Source organism: Phocoena sinus, chromosome 15 (assembly GCF_008692025.1).
Source record: "Phocoena sinus isolate mPhoSin1 chromosome 15, mPhoSin1.pri, whole genome shotgun sequence".
In the NCBI taxonomy this organism is placed as follows: domain Eukaryota; kingdom Metazoa; phylum Chordata; class Mammalia; order Artiodactyla; family Phocoenidae; genus Phocoena; species Phocoena sinus.
The window spans coordinates 72,996,336-73,015,789 of record NC_045777.1 but is presented as its reverse complement, the minus strand read 5'-3'; the positions used below and the strand labels follow the sequence as shown (position 1 = coordinate 73,015,789).

At 37.0% G+C, this 19,454-nt stretch overlaps 1 protein-coding gene across 2 annotated transcripts in view; it reads left to right on the top strand.

Annotated features, from left to right (window-relative positions):
* The first annotated feature begins 107 nt into the window (after window positions 1–107).
* The window catches only part of SEPTIN14 (septin 14), a 39,178-nt gene continuing 19,831 nt past the window's right edge, over window positions 108–19,454 (top strand). The window contains exons 1-5 of one of the 2 annotated variants that reach the window (XM_032605370.1): window positions 108–276; window positions 3,436–3,504; window positions 12,411–12,531; window positions 12,907–13,102; window positions 17,884–18,070. In XM_032605370.1, the coding sequence (XP_032461261.1) occupies window positions 274–276; window positions 3,436–3,504; window positions 12,411–12,531; window positions 12,907–13,102; window positions 17,884–18,070 (576 nt within the window). In that variant the 5' untranslated portion in view covers window positions 108–273. Of the gene's footprint in view, window positions 277–2,410; window positions 2,541–3,435; window positions 3,505–12,410; window positions 12,532–12,906; window positions 13,103–17,883; window positions 18,071–19,454 lie in introns of those variants that run through there. The other variant, XM_032605371.1, reaches the window with a different exon arrangement.

Genomic DNA, 19,454 nt, shown 5'->3' with positions numbered 1-19,454 from the left:
ATTACAACATTGTTAACCAGCTATACTCCAATATAAAATAAAAAGTTAAAAAACAAAGGTCAAATACTGTATGATTCCACTTATATGAGGTACCTAGAGTAGTTAAATTTGGACATTGACAGACATTACAATTGTTGCCAGGGGCTGAAGGTGGAATGGAGATGTCTAGTTACTGTTTAATGAGTACAAAATGTCAATTTGAGAAGATGAAAAGACTTCTGGAGATGATGGCTGCACAACAAAGTGAATATACTGAACGCCACTGAACTTCAAATGGTAAGTTTTATGTTATGTATTTTTTAATACCATAAAAAGAGAAAAAAGACAGTTGGATCCTTATATCTGTTTCTACATTTAATCTTTTGAAATATGTTGTTTTGGTTGATGTTTCTGAAGAAAATCTGGCTTCATATAGATACATAGTTGGAAAAAAGAATCCTTTAATAAGTCTTCTCTTGTAATTGTGAATATTCTTCTTTGATACCCCACCAAAACTTGATGAGATTAGTTGCAATGTAGAATCTGAAACCATATTCATATACTTTTGGTTTTTACACCACAATCTGTTAGTCTGTCTCACTCTACAAATGGATCTTGAACTCATGTATGACTTTGTAATGTCACACACTGGCCATTTGGAAAATATCTGTTTACTGAGTTACCTAACTCAGTGGGTCCTAAATGGGTATGATTTTACCCTCTAGGAAATATTTGGCAATGTCTAGAAATATTTGGCAATATGTGACAATGGTTGTCACACGCTGGGGTTGCTACTGACATCTACTGGGTAGAAGCCAGAGATACTGCTAAACATTTTAACAATGCATAACAAAGGATTATATAGCTCCAAATGTCAATAGTGCTGAGGTTGGAAAACCCTAGTTTATTTAATGCTGATATATTTCATTATGCAATATAAAAATTTGTGTTTGTTAATATCATCACTAATCTTTTTGGGAAAGTTTGTAAGTATTAGGAAGTTGTCAAGATAGTGGATACAAGTTCTCCAAAAACTTTAAAGTTCAAATTTTATCATTTACAACATATATTTTCAGTTATTTTCCTTCATTCTATAAAGCACACTTCATTCATTTTCAAGAAACTGTCTTAGAAATAACCAAGTCTAAAAAACTAGTATTTGTCAGTTGTTTTTGCAGTTGAAATTGGTGTTCCATAAAATAAGGAGTTACTATTTCTCACAATCACATAACTTGTTTTCGCACTTGTATACGGCATAAATGCTTTATGGTACTCACTACCTTGATTAAAGTAGCAGCAGTTTTAGCCACCATTGCTTTTGACCCATCAGTGCAAATGTCAACAGAGTGGAAAAAGCAAATTACCTTAGTATTATTAGAAAAAAAAGTTGACCATACGGGCCCCCTGAAAGAGAGTCAGGGATCCCCAGGGGCCCAGGGACCATACTTTGTAAACTTCTACTCTAGATTTATGTGAAAGAAGTAAACCCCTATTTGTTTAAGGCACCATTAATTAGGTTTTAAAAAATAACTTGAATCTTTAGTTTTCAAACCGTCTTCTGCAGACTTGCCAAAAAGTCAGCAGTTACACAGAGATACTCTTACTTTTAAAAAATTCCTCTTTTTTTCAAGTTACTGAGATATAATTGACAAATAGAAGTTGTATATATTTAAGGTGCATAATGTGATGTTTTGACATACATATACATTGTGAAATGATTACCACAATCAAGCTAACATATCCATCACCTCACATAGTTACCACTGTGTGCGTGTGTGTGCGTGTGCATGTGTGTGTGTGTGTGTGTGTGTTGGGGGGAGGAGAATGCTTAAGATCTACTCTTAGCAAATTTCAAGTATAAAATACAGTATTGTTAATTATAGACACCATGCTGTACATTAGATCTCTAGAATTTTTTCATCTGTATAACTGAAACACAAGACTCTTAAATTTATAGTAATTTACTTCAAATTCTGAGGTAGGATAAGTATAAGAAGTTAAGAAATAACCCTTTTTCAGTGGTTTCAGTGTTCACTGTTGGATTGCAATTAAAGCTCGGAAATCACTGCGATACCCACCATTATTGTTCTACTAAATAATATAGAACCTTCATATATACTAGACTAGAGTAAACCATACCATAGAACAAAACACTACCTGTAGTAGAAAACACTATTTACCATTAGGGAAAAAATGAGGTAAATCTATATACTAAAGTGGAATAATCCTCAGGATATATCAAGTGAAAAGACCATGGTACAGAGCCATTCTTTAATTCTGTTTGCTTTTCTCTTTGCTATGCTTATATATAAGATTTCCCTTTAAAACATGCCTCATAGTCTCAGTATCTTTGTGTTATACTCAAAAGTAGGATAGCATGTCCTTCTCAGGCAGTGTTGCTTAGAAATCAGCACAGCTTGCTCTCTTGTACCTCTCCTCCCTTGTTCCAAACTGTTGCAAACACAGTGAATATTTGGTCCAGAACTGGGGACAGTAGAAAGAACACCAGTGTTGGAGTCAGTTCAGACCTGTGTCTGCCGCATAGCTGAAATCTCGAGCAAGTAAGTTACTTAATTTTTTTGATTCTGAATTTTCTCTTTTAGCGTATGGCAATGAAAATATATGTATTTCATATCTATTATGAGAACTAAAGGAGATAGAGCACATCAGCACTCAGCACAATGCTTCATAAATGACAACTATCATTAATTTAGTTCCTCATCTAAGGGAGTCGTTTAGAGTTTTAGAAGCTCTGCTTTCGCAATTCTCCTTCAATAAGTACACTCTAACACCTCAGCCTCCCCTGATAAGCTACTCTGGAAAGTTAAGTAATTATAAGTGTCTTCCTGGTTCTTTTAGCACTTTTTAAGAAGGAAGGGGGGTGATATAGGAGTACAGGATTAAGAGCCACAAACAACTACCTATAAAATAAATAAGCAGCAGAGATATATTGTACAGCACAGGGAAATATAGACATTATTTTGTAATAACTTTAAATGGAGTATAATTTATAAAAATATTGAATCACTGAAAGCAATATACTATTAGTTGTACACCTAAAACTAATATACTATTGTAAATCAAGTATACTTCACTAAAGAAAAAGTGAAAAAGAAAAGCAAAATTCCCTTTTTCCGTTTCTCAAGCCCAGAGAGTTCTTTAAAGAAGAACAATACTCTTTGTCCTTTTGATTTCAAAAGGGAGTTTACCTTTATTTAGATGCTTTTCATATGTTTATGATTAAATGTATTACTGTACATTATAAGTTGAGTATTATTTATTATATAGAAGCCTGTCTAGCAAAGCAGCCACAATTGAAAACAGGTTAACAGTGTGGACTGAAAGCCAAAACCAGGGATAATGTCTATACTAGGCTCCCTTATTGATCTAAATTATATTGTAGGAAAGTAGCCTTTTAAAGTAATCTTTTAAAGGTTTTTGTTTCTTTATTTTCAGCTCCTTCAGTCTGACATGGCAGAAAAACCAATGCGTATGTCCACACAAATACCCGATGATGAAGATATAGTTGAGTATATCTTTCAAAGAGAATTCTCCTTTTTGTCCTTAACAAAATTGTGTAGCTTCAAAATATTGACTCAGTAAACTGATATAGACCTAGATGGTAAAGGCTTATGTTTGTTATGTTTGGACATGAATTAACTTTTATACTGATTGGAGTTAAATATCAATGATCGTTTAAATAACTGATGCATGTTTCTTGCATCTGCAGACATTTTTAGTAGTACAAAAGACTATTCCTATTTAACACCAAAGAATAACAAATGAAAATTCCAGAACCTCCCAGTAGGTGAGGAGAATAATGCTACTTTGATGTATATGTTTGTGGACCTTTAGATACTGATAATAAAAAACTTTTAAATGAAGTTATTTTAGGAAGTGGCTGGGTGGCTGCTTTTTTATTACTTTACTGAGTGGGAGATTGAACCAAGTTCCATTTTAAGACGCGTCTCTGTACTACGGAAAACATAGTAATTCACATAAAATTTTACCCTAAAAGAGAGAGTAGCATATCTGAATGGGTGAAAACTGAGTTTTAGAACTATTTTTGACCAAAATAGATACATGAACAGATACATGAATATTGAGCTATGTTAAGTAGTGTTTGTTTATGACTTAATAACTAATGGCTCTCTTTTCGGTGTTTTCCTCCAATCATGCATGGTTTTCTGTATCTTCGTTTGAACCATCAAACGATCATATTTTTTCTCTTCTCTTTCTCAGTTACTTTTCTGAAGTGAATGGTTTATTCCACCTTTATTTTTCTATCAGCCACACTTTAAAAATCACATTTGATCCAACTTTCATCTTCGTTGCTTTTCTGAAACTATTACTGACCCTTCCAAGTCGGGTCCCCACAAGGGTCCTCCTGCCTGGGGTCACTCGTGCCAGTGGAGTGAGACTGAGTGCGGCTCAGAAGCAAAGGAAAGTTTAGTCTTTGATTAAAGAATGGAGAGGTGTGAGCTCAAGCTCTAAAGTACACACTCTGCGGACAGGCTGTGGGCAGGCTGCTTCGTAGGGTTCCAGTCTGCGGAGGGAGGGGCAGAGTTCTTGTGGGTGCTCACGGCACCCCACCTCTATCTTGAGTTGAAGTGTTGCTCGCAGGGCTTCTCCACACGGTATGCCAAGTTGGGGTGTTGGGCCCATCGGCTCTGTGCTGGGAACTTTAATCCGAGGTGTTAGGTGCAGGCCTCTGCACACGGCCCCCTGTAGGCAAGTGAAACTAGACTTAGCGCGAAAGAAAAGTTTACAACTTATCTTATTGTTACCGACCCTTTTGAGTCAGGGTCCAACAAGAGTCCTCCTGCCTGGTGTTATTGGAGCCAATAGAATGAGAGCCAGTTTGGTTCAGAAGCAAAGGAAAGGTTTATTCTTTGATCAAAGAATGGAGAGGTGTGAGCTCTCGCTCTAGAGTCCTCGCTCTCCTGAACAAGCTGTTTACGGGCTTGCTTTATAGGGTTTTTGTCAGCGGAGTGGGGCGGCGTTCTTGGAGGGCGACCGCAGTGCCGGGTGCAGCAGCATCTCTGCACACGGTTCACCGTCATCATCTTGAATCGAGGTGTCATGCACAGCGCTTCTCCATATGGAGCGCCAAGTTGGGGTGTCGAGTGCAGCGGTTCTTTTTGTTGTTGTTAATTTATTTATTTTTGGCTGCGTTGGGTCTTGATTGCTGCGCACAGGCTTTCTCTAAGTTGCAGTGAGCGGGGGCTACTCTTGGCACGTCGGCCCGGTAGTTGTGGCTTGTGGGCTCTAGAGCGCAGGCTCAGTAGTTATGGCACATGGCCTTAGTTGCTCCGTGGCATGTGGGATCTTCCCAGACCAGAGCTTGAACCCATGTCCCCTGAATTGGCAAGTGGATTCTTAACCACTGTGCCACCAGGGAAGTCCTGAGTGCAGTGGTTCTGAGCTGGGAACTCTAATCCCACACGTTAGGTGTAGGGGCTCTGCGCGTGGCCCCCTTAAGGCAAGTGAGATTAGACTAAGCACAAAAGAAGAGGTTAGACCTTATCCGATCACCTAGATTCCATCATATTTTTCCCAGGGAGCCCAGTGGGCTTTGCTGGTGACAAAACTACTGTCAGAGTCCTATCTCAGTGACTAAACCACTGACTTATGCCCATCCCATATTACCTTTGGGCCCTCTGATGCATTAAATCACGGTGAATGCTCCTCTGTTTACATGACATTAAAATCATAAAATTTTAGAATAGGTGGATCCCAAAGGCCAATTAGTCGAACTTTAATCTGATATATAAATGCTTGCTACAAACCATTTAGCAAGTAGTCTTCCAAACTTTTTTTGAACCTTTACAACTGGCAACTTAATTTATTCTCCTTTTAGAAATTAAAAATAACATTATTAAAAGAAAATTTCAAACAATAAGAAAGAGATAACAGGCCTCTCAACCTAGCTCTTTACAGGGAATAACTAATCTAATCTTTGAACAACTTTTCGTATCAGCCCATACTGATCAACCTAATTCTTTTTAATAGCTCTGTTCTTTTTTTTTTTTTTACATCTTTATTGGAGTATAATTGCTTTACAATGTTGTGTTAGTTTCTGCTGTATAATAAAGTGAATCAGTTATACACATACATATATCCCCATATCCCCTCCTGCTTGCACCTCCCTCTCACCCTCCCTATCCCACCCCTCTCGGTGGTCACAAAGCACCAAGCTGATCTCCCTGTGCTGTGCAGCTGCTTTCCCACTAGCTATCTATTTTACATTTGGTAGTGTATATATGTCCATGCCACTCTCTCACTTCATTCCAGTTGACCCTTCCCCCTCCCCGTGTCCTCAAGTCCATTCTCTACGTCTGCGTCTTTATTCCTGTCCTGTCCCTAGGTTCATCAGGACCTTTTTTTTTTTTAGATTCCATATATAGGTATTAGCATACGGTATTTATTTTTCTCTTTCTGACTTACTTCACTCTGTATGACATACTCTAGGTCCATCCTCCTCACTGCCAATAACTCAATTTCATTTCTTTTTATGGCTGAGTAATATTCCATTGTATATATGTGTCACATCTTCTTTATCCATTCATCTGTTGATGGACACTTAGGTTGCTTCCATGTCCTGGCTATTGTAAATAGAGCTGCAATGAACATTGCGGTACATGACTCTTTTTGAATTATGGTTTTCTCAGGGTATATGCCCAGTAGTGGGATTGCTGGGTCATATGGTAGTTCTATTTTTCGTTTTTTTTTTAATTTTTATTTTATTAATTTTTTATACAGCAGGTTCTTATTAGTTGTCTATTTTATACATCTTAGTGTATACATGTCAATCCCAATCTCCCAGTTCATCACACCCCCACCCCCACCCCACCACTTTCCCCCCTTAGTATCCATACGTTTATTCTCTATATCTGTGTCTCAATTTCTGCCCTGCAAACCAGTTCATCTGTACCATTTTTCTAGGTTCCACATATATGCGTTAATATACGATATTTGTTTTTCTCTTTCTGACTTACTTCACTCTGTATGACAGTCTCTAGATCCAACCACGTCTCTACAAATGACCCAATTTCATTCCTTTTTATGGCTGAGTAATATTCCATTGTATATATGTACCACATCTTCTTTATCCATTCATCTGTCGATAGGCATGTGTCTTTTTGAATTATGCATGTGTCTTTTTGAATTATGGTTTTCTCTGGGTATATGCCCAGTAGTGGGATTGCTGGGTCATATGTCATTCTATTTTTAGTTTTTTTAAGGAACCTCCATACTGTTCTCCATAGTGGCTGTATCAGTTTACATTCCCACCAACAGAACACTCATTTTTATAAGGAAAGGGGCTTCACAACTCATCTTCTGGCTCTAGTTTCCTCTCCAGGCCACTGTCATGCTAGTGCCTTATTCATCTTTTTGAAATGCTTCTTCCTTCTACTATTCTCTGGCTCTCTGGCTCTAGCCACTGCCCATTACCATTTAGATAAAATCCATATTCCTTAACCTCATATTTAAAACTCTCTATTGTTGGGGTCCTTTTTTTGCCTCTTGTTCATAATACCTCCCTCCTTCATACAAATCTTATCCTGTCTTCAAGAGCCAATCTGCCATCTTCTAAAATTATTTTTAACTACTCTATGCCACAGTCATCTATCCTTCTTCCAAATTCCTATATTATTTTTTGACTTTTCTATAATTTTGGTACTTAGTATGATATTAATAGATATTTTAACTTTTTCTTCATGGCTTTTATTCTATTGAAATTGTAGGCTCTTCATAAATAAGACTCTTTGACTTATAGAACATCAGAGTGTGAAAGAATTTTAAGCTCTCCTGATCAAATGTTCTCATTTTACAGAAGAGAAAACAGGCACCAGTGACTGTCCCAAAGTCTCACAACGACTAGTGACTTTTCTTATTCAGCTACCTTTCCCCATACTACTGGGAAAAAAAGTTCAGTGAATACAGGGTAAACATCAGGGCTTGTCAGAGCTTGTAGAGTCCTTTTATAAATTTACAGACTATAACTTTATGTACAGTATCCCATTTGCTAGATGTAGTCTGTGTGTCCTTGATATCATGAGGGATTAAAATAATGATTTGCATTTCAGTTTCATGTGAATGCATGTGAAATAATCCTTTTAATAGTAGGTTCATATATTTTTATATCTCTATCTTGTTTATTCTTAATTTGCTTTATTTGTGCTTTGTTTGTGGATGATGCAAAGTTGAATTCAAGAACGAGACTTGAAAGATCACAAATTCCAAATTAGTAGAATCTGAAATATTTAAGTTCTCTACATAGATTATTTTGGAATTTTATAAAAGTAAATATTATAAGAAAGAACTTTTGGCCCGTCAGAAGACATTTGTTAAGTAATAGTGATGATTCTATGGAAACCCCTGCTTGTTCTATCGATATTTGCTCTGTGGGTGAAAACTCAGTGTTCATGAGGCCAAGGTTTCTGGTCTGTTCCTGATAAGAAAATGGGCTATATTTTGTTCTATGGACACACAAAGCACTTTGATCTGGTACCTCCCTAAGCTACAGTTTATAAAATGAGAGAAGCCTGCCACAAGGGAGTCTAGGACAGAGAGGACAGTAGAGTGTCCAAATCTTTTATTGTTACATATAATCTTCAGATTATATGGGTCAGAATGTTCTCTTTTGAGTAGAGAAGTCAAAATCTACCACCATATATAAACGCTGTCTTCTAAGAGCACAAGTAGTTACAAATTGAAAATTTTTATTATTTCTTATTTGATTGTATTTTCAGTTTAGTATTGCTAAATACACTCTCTTTAAATATAAAATCCCCATGGAATTTTTACTAATTAATTCTTGGTTGATTCCTGGATTCTTGGTTGAGACCAGATAGGACCCGGGTAGGCTCCTATCCCTACCATTCACTCTTCATTTAGCATGCACTAATTCAACCAAAAGCTATTGAAAGCCTACTGTGAGCTGGGAGTTAATGATATAAAATGAATAAAATTCTATCTCAAAGAGCTCAAAGTGTATTGAACTCTGTCTTTGGGTAAATCATGTAAACTGTTTGGATCTTAATCCCTTATTTTAACATAAGAGGATTAAATGAATTCTAATACTAATCACAGTGAAACTATTAATACAAATGTTTCCTTATATCATTGTGTCTATAATATTATAATGCTTATGGAAAAAGAAATAGCATAATTTAATTTCTATGCAAAGAGTGTTTTTAAAAAAATCTGTGAAGCATATTCTTATTTAGGACTACCAACTCTATGTTTTCTTTGTTAAAATTTTTTTAAAAATAATTTCATATTTTTGACCACACTATTCAAAATAGTTATGCTAAAAACATGATATAGTAAACCTATTTTACTCTTACTACTGAACTCAATTAAAAGTCCCATAGCAGGGTGATTCAGGAAGGGGTAGGCATGTAGAAAGGAACATGAAATTGTAATATGAAGAACAGCAATCTCATAGTTAATTTTGATGCTCAAATATGCAACATTTGGCCAGTAGGTGCCATTTAAACAGATTCTCCTGTGCTTTTAAAATTGCATTTGAATATATATGGGGTGAAAGAACATCTTAATATTAATGGTTTTTTCAATGTGTAAACATGATATATATTTCCATTTATTTAGTTCAATCTTAATCGCTCTTATCATTCTTTTGTAGTTTTCAGTGTAAATGTCTTGCATATCATTATGATACTTGATATTATTTCTATCATTTTGAATTAATCAAGACTTGTCTTGTGGCTTAATATATGATCTACCTTAGAAAATATTTTGTGTGCACCTGAGAAAAATGTGTAGTAGGCAGCTGTTAGATGGAACTTTCTGTATATGCCTAGTAGGTCCATTCAGTCTATTGCATTGTTCAAGTCTGCTGTTTCCTTATTGGTTCTCCATCTGGATGATGTATCCATTGTTGAGAGTGGGGTATTCAAGTCCCCAGCTACTATTGCATTGCTATTTCTTTCTCCTTTTAGTTCTGCTCGTATTTGCTTTACATATTTAGGTACTGAGTGCATATTTATAATAAATACATCTTCTTGATAGGTTGTCCTCTTTATAATTATAACTTAGTCTATCTTGTCTGAAATAGGTATAGCTGCCTTTGCTTTATTTTGGTAACCATTTGCTTGAAATATCTTTCTCCATCCCTTTACTCTCAGTCTGTTGTGTTCTTAAAGTTATTCTCATGTAGGCAGCATATCATTTGATTTTTTAAAATCCATTCAATCTTCTATGACCTTTTATTGGAGAATTAATTCACTTACCTTTAAAACAATTATCAATAGGTAAGGACTTATACTGCCATTTTGTTAATTATTTCTGATTGTTTTGTAATTGCTTTGTTCTTGTTATCTTGCTGTCTTCCTTTGTGATTTGATGACTTTTTTTGGTGGTATGCTTTGACTCCTATATCATCATCTTTCATGTATCTAAAATTACCTATCACTTCATCCATTAAACCCATTTTTTCTGTAGATTCTTATACATGTTCATAATAGTTATAGTATTTGTCTGCCAATTCCAATATCCTCATTGTGTGGGTATTTCTATTGATTGTGTTTTTCCTTGGCTATGAGACAGATTTTTTTCTGCTTCTTCAAATCTAGCAATTTTGATTATGCATTGAGCATTGTGGATGGTATTGTAGAAAGTCTGAATTCTATCATTACATTTCTCTAAAGAGTATTGAATTTTGTTTTAGCGGGCAGTTAGATCACTGGCAAGTCATTTGGACACTGTTGAGCCATGATACTCTTTGTAAAGATGGGTTTATCTTAGTTACACCCTTTGACTTGGGAGTAACCCTTTGACTCAGAACATAATCCTAAATCCTATAGCAAGTCCTTTTACAAATTTAAATAAAAAGTCCGAAGTGTTTATCTAAAGTGTTGACCAATCTTGTCTAACTTGGAAGAAATGTAAACTCCAAACTCTGTCTCCTCGGGTCTTCCCAGGACCACTGCTGAAATACCAGCTTAGCACTTTTGGAATGCCAACTCTTCTCTCCATTGCCACTGAGCTCTTTGTAGCCATGCCTGCATGTGCAGAGTTAGACTCAGCCAAGTGTTCTAAAGTTTGCAGATTTGGATCTCCCCACTCTGTGGCCTGCTCTTCCAGCATTTCTTTCTCAATATCCCAGTATTTTGGCAGCCCAACTTCTGACCTTAGACTTCCCAGCTCAAGATTGTCATTCTGCTTGAGCTCTGCTTCCCAAGTTTCTTATTTACTGGGGAGTCACTTCAAGGGAATATATGGATAAACCTAGTTTCACCTCTTATGCTAACCTTATTTCCAGCGTGATTTATTCTTGTTTCTGCCTCCTTTTTCCCTCCCAGTGCCTTCAAACAGTCCTTTTTTTTTTTTTGGCCACACCATGCGGCTTGAGGGATCTTAGTTCCCCAACCAGGGATTGAACCCGGGCCACGGCCATGAAAGCCCAGAATCCGAACCACTAGGCCACCAGGGAACTCCCCAAACAGTTGTTTCTAATTGTTGATGTAAGGAAAGGTAAAATGGTATAAGTTACTCTATCACCAAAAGCTAGGAGTGTACACACAATTTCACACCTTACTTTTTTAACTTAATATTTTCATGTATTTTTCAATTTATTAAAGCATTCTTCATAAATATCTTTTAAAATGACTTAAGAATGCCCCAGTGTGTGCGTGAAAAAATATATTATCATTTACTTGGATATTCTATTTCAGGGAGTCATATATTTGGATGTTAGATAGCTACAGTGAACACTTTTATGCATAAAGCATTTGTGAAATTTTCTAGTTGTTTGGGAGAGATTTCTAGGGGTGAGATTAGTGTAGATTGTTAAGCATTCTTTGAATTATTTTTCCACCTTTAAAAAAATAATCAGTTGGTAAATTTATGTATAATATTGTTGGATTTCTAGTTTTCTAGGTTGGTATTATTAGCAATGGATTCCTTTAACAATTTGATATAACACAAGTTCTCAGAGGGCATATAAGAAATTTGAAGTCAAAGTTTTTAGTTGCTTCTTAAAAAATTCAAATTAACTTTGATTTCCTTACATATATTAACATATACTGGGTTTCCTGAATATATTACCACACTGAAACGGAGTGAAAGAATGTTGTTTCCTTTTTTTCTATAAAAATAATTTATTATTGTATAGTAACATACTAGGCTTTCTTGTGGTACTTCTGTAATTTCCTATTTTTAAGTTTAGAAACATAGTCTGAGTGTGATCAGAGATAGAGTCACTATTTATAAAAACAATGACAAAAATCTGTGTGTCTGGATAAAGATTTCTCTTCTCACAAATTTACTTCATTTGCGTCTTATCTGAGGTATGATGATCAAATGATAATCAGTTCTATTTCTTTGACATATTATTATAGTCATATTTTCAAATGACATTTTCTATTCTAATTAATATATTTGTATTTGTTTTTTTCTCTAAGCAAAAAGAAGATAATATCCGTTGCTTAACTACGCTTGGTCATTTTGGTTTTGATTGTTTGCCTCAACAACTGGTGAACAAATCTGTTCAACAAGGGTTCTTTTTTAATATTCTCTGTGTGGGTAAGTGCCAAACCCCTCACATGAATTATTTCCTAATTTTCCTAAATGCTCATTTCAACTTATCTTAAGCAGCATAATACTGGTGCTGTTAATTTAAGACTATGTCTTCATGTTTGTATTGGTTTGTATCTTTAGTCATGTTACTTAGACATTTTTTTCTTTAAGTGTTTCAGTGCTTTTCAAAATCTGATATAGCTTTGTGTATATTATCTTTCTATATTATGTAATGATGGAGGGAGTCAAGAGTAGCATGTATACTTTCAAGGATATTCCAGTCTTTAAAGTGTTTGGGACCCTTTAAACCATCCTAGAGGGTCAGGGTGTTACTTCTTCTCAGACATCTTATGCCCCTATGATGTATCTATGTTTATACAGGGGAAACTGGGATTGGAAAATCAACATTGATCAACACACTGTTCAATGCTAATTTGAAAGACAAAAAATCCTCACATTTTTACCCAAATGTTGGACTTAAAATTCAGACATGTGAACTTCAGGAAAGCAATATTCAATTGAACTTAACTGTTGTGAAAACAGTGGGGTATGGTGATCAAATAAACAAGGAAGGCAGGTGAGTGGTTTTTTATTTTAATTTAAAAATTATTCTTATTTCAAGGAACTTACTTTCTTTCTCCATGTATTAAAAAGTAAGAGTCTTCTACGGGCTTCCCTGGTGGCGCGGTGGTTGAGAGTCTGCCTGCCGATGCAGGGGACACGGGCTCGTGACCCAGTCCGGGAAGATCCCACATGCCGCGGAGCAGCTGGGCCCGTGAGCCACGGCCGCTGAGCCTACGCGACCGGAGCCTGTGCTCCGCAACGGGAGAGGCCACAACAGCTAGAGGCCCGCGTACCCCAAAAAAAAAAAAAAAAAAAAAAAAAAAGTAATAGTCTTCTAGAATATATATATATATGTATATATACATATACATATATATAACTGAGTCACTTTGCTGTACAGTAGAAGTTAACACAACATTGTAAATCAACTATATTTCAATTAAAAAATAATAAAATGGCTCTATTGTAATAGATGGCATGCAGTTGGATCTTTTTTACAGCCACCCCTGCTTTATTTTCATTTCCACTTTCATGGTATATCTTTTTCTATTTCTTTACTTTGGGCCTATGTGTGTCCTTAATGCTGAATGAGTCTCTTGTCAGCAGCAGATGGTTGGGTTTTATTTATTTATTTATTTTGTTTGTTTGTTTTTTTTGCGGTATGCAGGCCTCTCACTGTTGTGGCCTCTTCCATTGCGGAGCACAGGCTCCGGTCGCGCAGGCTCAGCGGCCATGGATCATGGGCCCAGCCGCTCCACGACATGTGGGATCTTCCCAGACCGGGGCACGAACCCGTGTCCCCTGCATCAGCAGGAGGACTCTCAACCACTGCACCACCAGGGAAGCCCCGGGTTTTATTTTTTTAATCCATCTAGCCAACTGTGCCTTTTGATTACTGAGTTCAACTCATTTATATTTAGAATAATTATTGAGATGTAAGGACTTACTACTGCCATCTTATTAATTGTGTTCTGGTTGTTTCATAGTTCCATTATTTAGTTTTTTCCTCTGTTTCTTTCTGTCTTTGTAAATTGGTGATTTTTTGTGCTGGTATGTTCTGATTTCCCTTTCTTTATCTTTTGTGAATCTACTCTAGGTTTTTGCTTTGTGGTTGTCATGAAACTTACATAAAACATCTTACAGATAAAACTGATAGGTGGTTTACTTTGATCGCATAAGAAAATTCACCCTTTTGCTCCCCATTTTATATTTTGAGGTCACAAATTTACCTTTTTGTATTGTATATTCTTTAACAAATTACAGTACTATAGTTATTTTTAATACTTTTGTCCTTAACCATTATACTCTAGTTAAGTTGTTAACATGCTATCTTATCACAGATTAGATTTTTCTAAATCTGTATATTTGCCTTTACCAGTGTGTTATATATTTTTGTACATCTTCATGTTCTAATTAGTGTCTTTTTGCTTCTGTCTGGAGAATTTCTTAAAGATTTTCTTGCAAGGCAGATCTAGTACTGCTGAACTTTCTCAGCTTTTTTGTTGTTTGGGAAAGTCTTATTTCTCCTTCATTTCTGAAGAATAACTTTGCCAAACAGAGTATTCTTGGCTGGCAATTTTTATATTTTGTTATTTTTCTATTTTTCTCTCTCCTGGCCTGTAGGTCTTTGCTGAGAAATCTGTTGATAGCCTAATGGGGGTTTCTTTATAGGTTACACTTCTTTTTTCTCTTGCTGCTGTTAGGATTCTCTATTTGTCTTTGATTTTTTTTTTTTTTTTTGCGGTACTCTCACTGTTGTGGCCTCTCCCGTTGCTCAGCACAGGCTCCGGACGCGCAGGCTCAGCGGCCATGGCTCACGAGCCCAGCCGCTCCGCGGCATGTGGGATCTTCCCAGACCGGGGCACGAACCCGTGTCCCCTGCATCGGCAGGCAGACTCTCAACTACTGCGCCACCAGGGAAGCCCCTGTCTTTGATTTTTGATAGCCTCATTATAAGGTGTCTTGAGAAGGTCTTTATGCATTGAGATATATGGTGATCTATTAGGTTTGTAAACTTAGATGGCTAAGTGTCTCCCAAAATTTGTGAAGTTCTCAGCTATTCTTTCTTTTTTTTAAGTTAATTTTTCCTGGAGTATAGTTGCTTTATAATGTTGTGTTAGTTTCTTGCTGTAGAGCAAAATGAATCAGTCATACGTATACATATATCCCCTCTTTTTTAGATTTCCTTCCCGTTTAGGTCACCACTCAGCTATTCTTTCTATTTATTTATTTGTTTGTTTTTTTTGTTTGTTTGTTTATGGCTGTCTTTGGGTCTTCGTTGCTGTGTGCGGGCTTTCTCTAGTTGCGGTGAGCGGGGGCTGCTCTTCATTGCAGTTCTCGAGCTTCTTCTCATCGTTGTGGCTTCTCTTGTAGTGCAGCATGGGCTCTAGGTGCGTGGGCTTCAGTAGTTGTGGCTCGCGGGCTCAGTAGTTGTGGCTCACAGGCTCTAGGGTGCAGGCTCAGTAGTTGTGGCACACGGACTTAGTTGCTCTGTGGCATGTGGGATCTTCCCGAACCAAGGCTCAAACCCGTGTCGCCTGCATTGGCAGGCAGGTTCTTAACCACTGCGCCACCAGGGATGTCCCTATTCTTTCTTTAAATAAACTTTCTGCCCTTTTCTTCCTTTCCTCTCAGTATGGAACTCCAACTATTCTAATATTTATATATTTTTGAAGTCCCTTAGATCATATAGGCTTTCTTCATTCATTTTCATTCTTTGCGTCTTTATTTTCCTCTGCTTGAGTTATTTCAAAGTTCCTATTCTCTAGCACACTGATTCTATTTTCCATTTGGTCTCTTCTGCTGTAGATGCTCTCTATTGCATTTTCTATTTCATTCATTGAATTTTTCAGTCCCAGATTTCTGTTTGGATTTTTTTTTTTTAAGATTTCTATCCCTTTCTTAAGTTTCTAATTTTGCTCATACATTGTTTTTCTGATTTTGTTGAATTTTCTTTATGTGTTTTCTTGTATCTCATTGAGTTTCATTAAAACAATTATTTTGAAATCTTTTTCAGATAGATTGCAAAATTCTGTGCCTGTGATTCAGTTATTAGAGGATTATTATTATCTTTTGCGGGTGACATGTTTTCTTGATTCTTCACATTCCTTGGAGTTTTGCATTGCTGCTTTTGCATTTGAAGTAGCAGACAGCTCCTCAAATCCTTTACTAGTTGCATTTAGGTGGATGTACTGTTTATTCATCCTGTTATATCTGGGAGCTTTCTCTGACCTTGTATGGACAGCCCAGCTCCACAGTTCTTGCTCCCTCTTGTGGCAAAATTCTTAAGCCTTTATGCCTTCTCTGATTCTTACAACTCTCCTGGCTGGCTTCTAGGAACTTCTTTTTTTCCTTTCAGAAAGTGGTGCTATAGCTCAAAATTTCCAGAAAGTGGTTTCTCTTGCTCACAGGTTCTGGTCTGATTTTTCTGAGCACACTCCATTTACCAGATCTCACTCTTGCCATCACATGCAGGAGTGTGCACACAGCCTGCTGCAGAGTGTGGGGAGGTGTGGGTTTACACGGGGCACTGGGAGTATGCATGGGGGAGATCATCAAGTGAGGTTCTCCCAGAGGCTAATGGCTGAGTTTCCTGCTGAAGTCCTGAGCTTGGTCAGCATGTCCCTTTAATGCCCTTTGATATTCTTATCTACCTCTTTCCTGGTGTCCTTTTGTCCCTAGTCATGGAGTTCCGGCTTCAGTATTCTAGGTGCTGCTGGAGAGAAATGGTTTTCTCCAACAATGTCCTGCACAGCCAGGCACTGGGTGCTGGGCAGTCACTCACAGCCTCCCATTCTCTTGTGGGAGAGGTTACTGATGACTATTTCAGCCCTGTGCTGTGTTGTTTTGGGGGAGCATTGACACTGGCGAAATTCCTCTTACCCTCTCCAGTGCATCCAAATTCTTTTTTATTCTCCACGAAGTGCTGGAATCTGCCATATGGATTGCTGAACTTCTACAGGTCTCTCCCATCTGTGGGTATGTGTCCAAGTTAGCACACTTCAATTTTTCCACGACTGTATGCAAGAGGGTGTGGCAGGTTCACTGGCTCCTGCTGGTTCCACAGCCTGTATGGACATCTGTCTCCCTATTGCCATACAGTTGGGCAAGATTCCTCCTGGTTCCCTGGCATGTGATGCTGTGTCCCATCTCCCACAGAGGTACTTTTGTTTGTGGGTGGATCCAATTATTAGCTGTTAAAAAGGGGGGGCAAAAGGAGAGACGTATTCACTGTCATGATACTGGTGGCACTCTTAAAATTTACATACAGTAAGACTCAATTTTTGTGGTGTATATTTCTGTAGGTTTTAAAAAATGCATAGAGTTTATACCCACCATCTTAGTTGTGACATAGAACAGTCCTGTCACATCCAAAAATTCTCTTGTGCTTTAGTCTCTTTATCCTTGTGCTGATACCATCCTGTATTAATTATTTTACTTCATACATAGTAAGACGTGATATATGAAGAATATATCTCCTTCATTTTTTTTTCAGTATGTCTTGAGCATTCTTGGTTCTTTGCACTTATACATATGTATACATATAAAAAATTTGTTTTCTGATTTGAACTTCATTGAACTGATAGATGATTTTTCCTTTTCTATAAACAAGAGGACTTTTTGTTGCTTTGTAACAGCTTGTAGCTGTTAGCTTTGTAAGGACATATTATGCACATTTTATCACTGTGGAAAACTAGTGAGTACACATATTAACTAGATATTAAATGGTAAAAAATGCAGACATCAGATGGTATTAATCTGTTATGCTAAATGTTTAAATAATCATTTTTTCAGCTACCAGCCGATAGTTGACTACCTAGATGCTCAGTTTGAGTCCTATCTTCAAGAAGAATTGAAAATTAAGCGTTCCTTTGTTGACTACCATGATTCCCGTATCCACGTGTGCCTTTACTTCATTTCACCTACAGGACATTCTCTGAAATCCCTTGATCTATTAACCATGAAGAACATTGACAGTAAGGTGCGTTCAGTAAATCTATCAACCTATCTAGATTTGATACTTATTGTGAAATAATACAAATCTTGAAGGCATTTGCACACAGAGAACTTGTTATTTTGTAATATGTATATATATATATCTTTTTTTGTTGTTAATCTTTTTTAAAAATAATTAATTAATTTATTTATTTTTAGCTGTGTTGCGTCTTCGTTGCTGTGCACAGGCTTTCTTCATTGTGGTGCGCAGGCTCCTCGTTGTGGTGGCTTCTCTTGTTGCAGAGCACAGGCTCTAGGCACACGGGCTTCAGTAGTTGCAGCACGCAGGCTCAGTAGTTGTGTCTCATGGGCTCTAGAGCGCAGGCTCCGTAGTTGTGGCACGCGGGCTTAGTTGCTCCACAGCATATGGGATCTTCCCAGACCAGAGCTCGAACCCGTGTCCCCTGCATTGGCAGGCGGATTCTTAACCACTGCGCCACGAGGGAAGTCCTTTTTTGTTAATCTTTAAAGCATTTATGTTTGTTTCCTAGGGATACCATTGCAAAATACCACAGACTTAGTGGTTTAAACAACAGAAATTAATTTTCTCACAATTCTGGAGGCTATAAGTTCAAGACCAAGGTGTCGCCGAGTTTCATTTTTTCTGAAACCTCTTTTTAGGTGGCAGATTGCCACTTTCTCACTGCGTCCTCACATGATCTTTCCTTTGTACACACAGCTGATGTCTCTGTGTGTCCAAGTTTCCCCTTTATATGAGGACACCAGTGGGATTGGATTAGGGCCTATCTTCATGGCCTTATTTTGACTTAATCACCTCTTTAAAGGTTCTATCTCCAAATACTTTGTGAGATACTGGGGTTTAGGGCTTTAAGATATGTGTGAGGGAGAAGGGGGAGACATATTCAGCCCATAATAGCATTTGATACATTTCAACCTTTCTTCCTTTCCAGAGAAATTTAATTAGAATGTGTATCAGTTAGGAAAATGAGACACAGGTTTTAAAAAATTTAATAAAATTTAAAATTTATCATGCTAAGTGAAGTAAGTCAGACAGAGAAAGGCAAATATCATATATCACTTCTATGCAGAATCTTAAAAAAAATTGATACAAATGAACTTACAAAATAGAAACAAACAGACTTAGAGAACAGAATTTATGGTTGCCAGAGGGGAAGGATGGGGGTGTGGGATAGATTGGGAGTCTGGGATTGACATGTACACACTGCTATATTTAAAATAGACAACCAACAAGGACCCACTGTATAGCACAGGGAACTCTGCTCAATATTCTGTAATTACCTAAATGGGAAAAGAATTTGGAAAAGAATAGATACATGTATGTGTATAACTGAATCACTTTTCTGTACACCAGAAATGAACACAACATTGTTAATCAACTATGCTCCAAT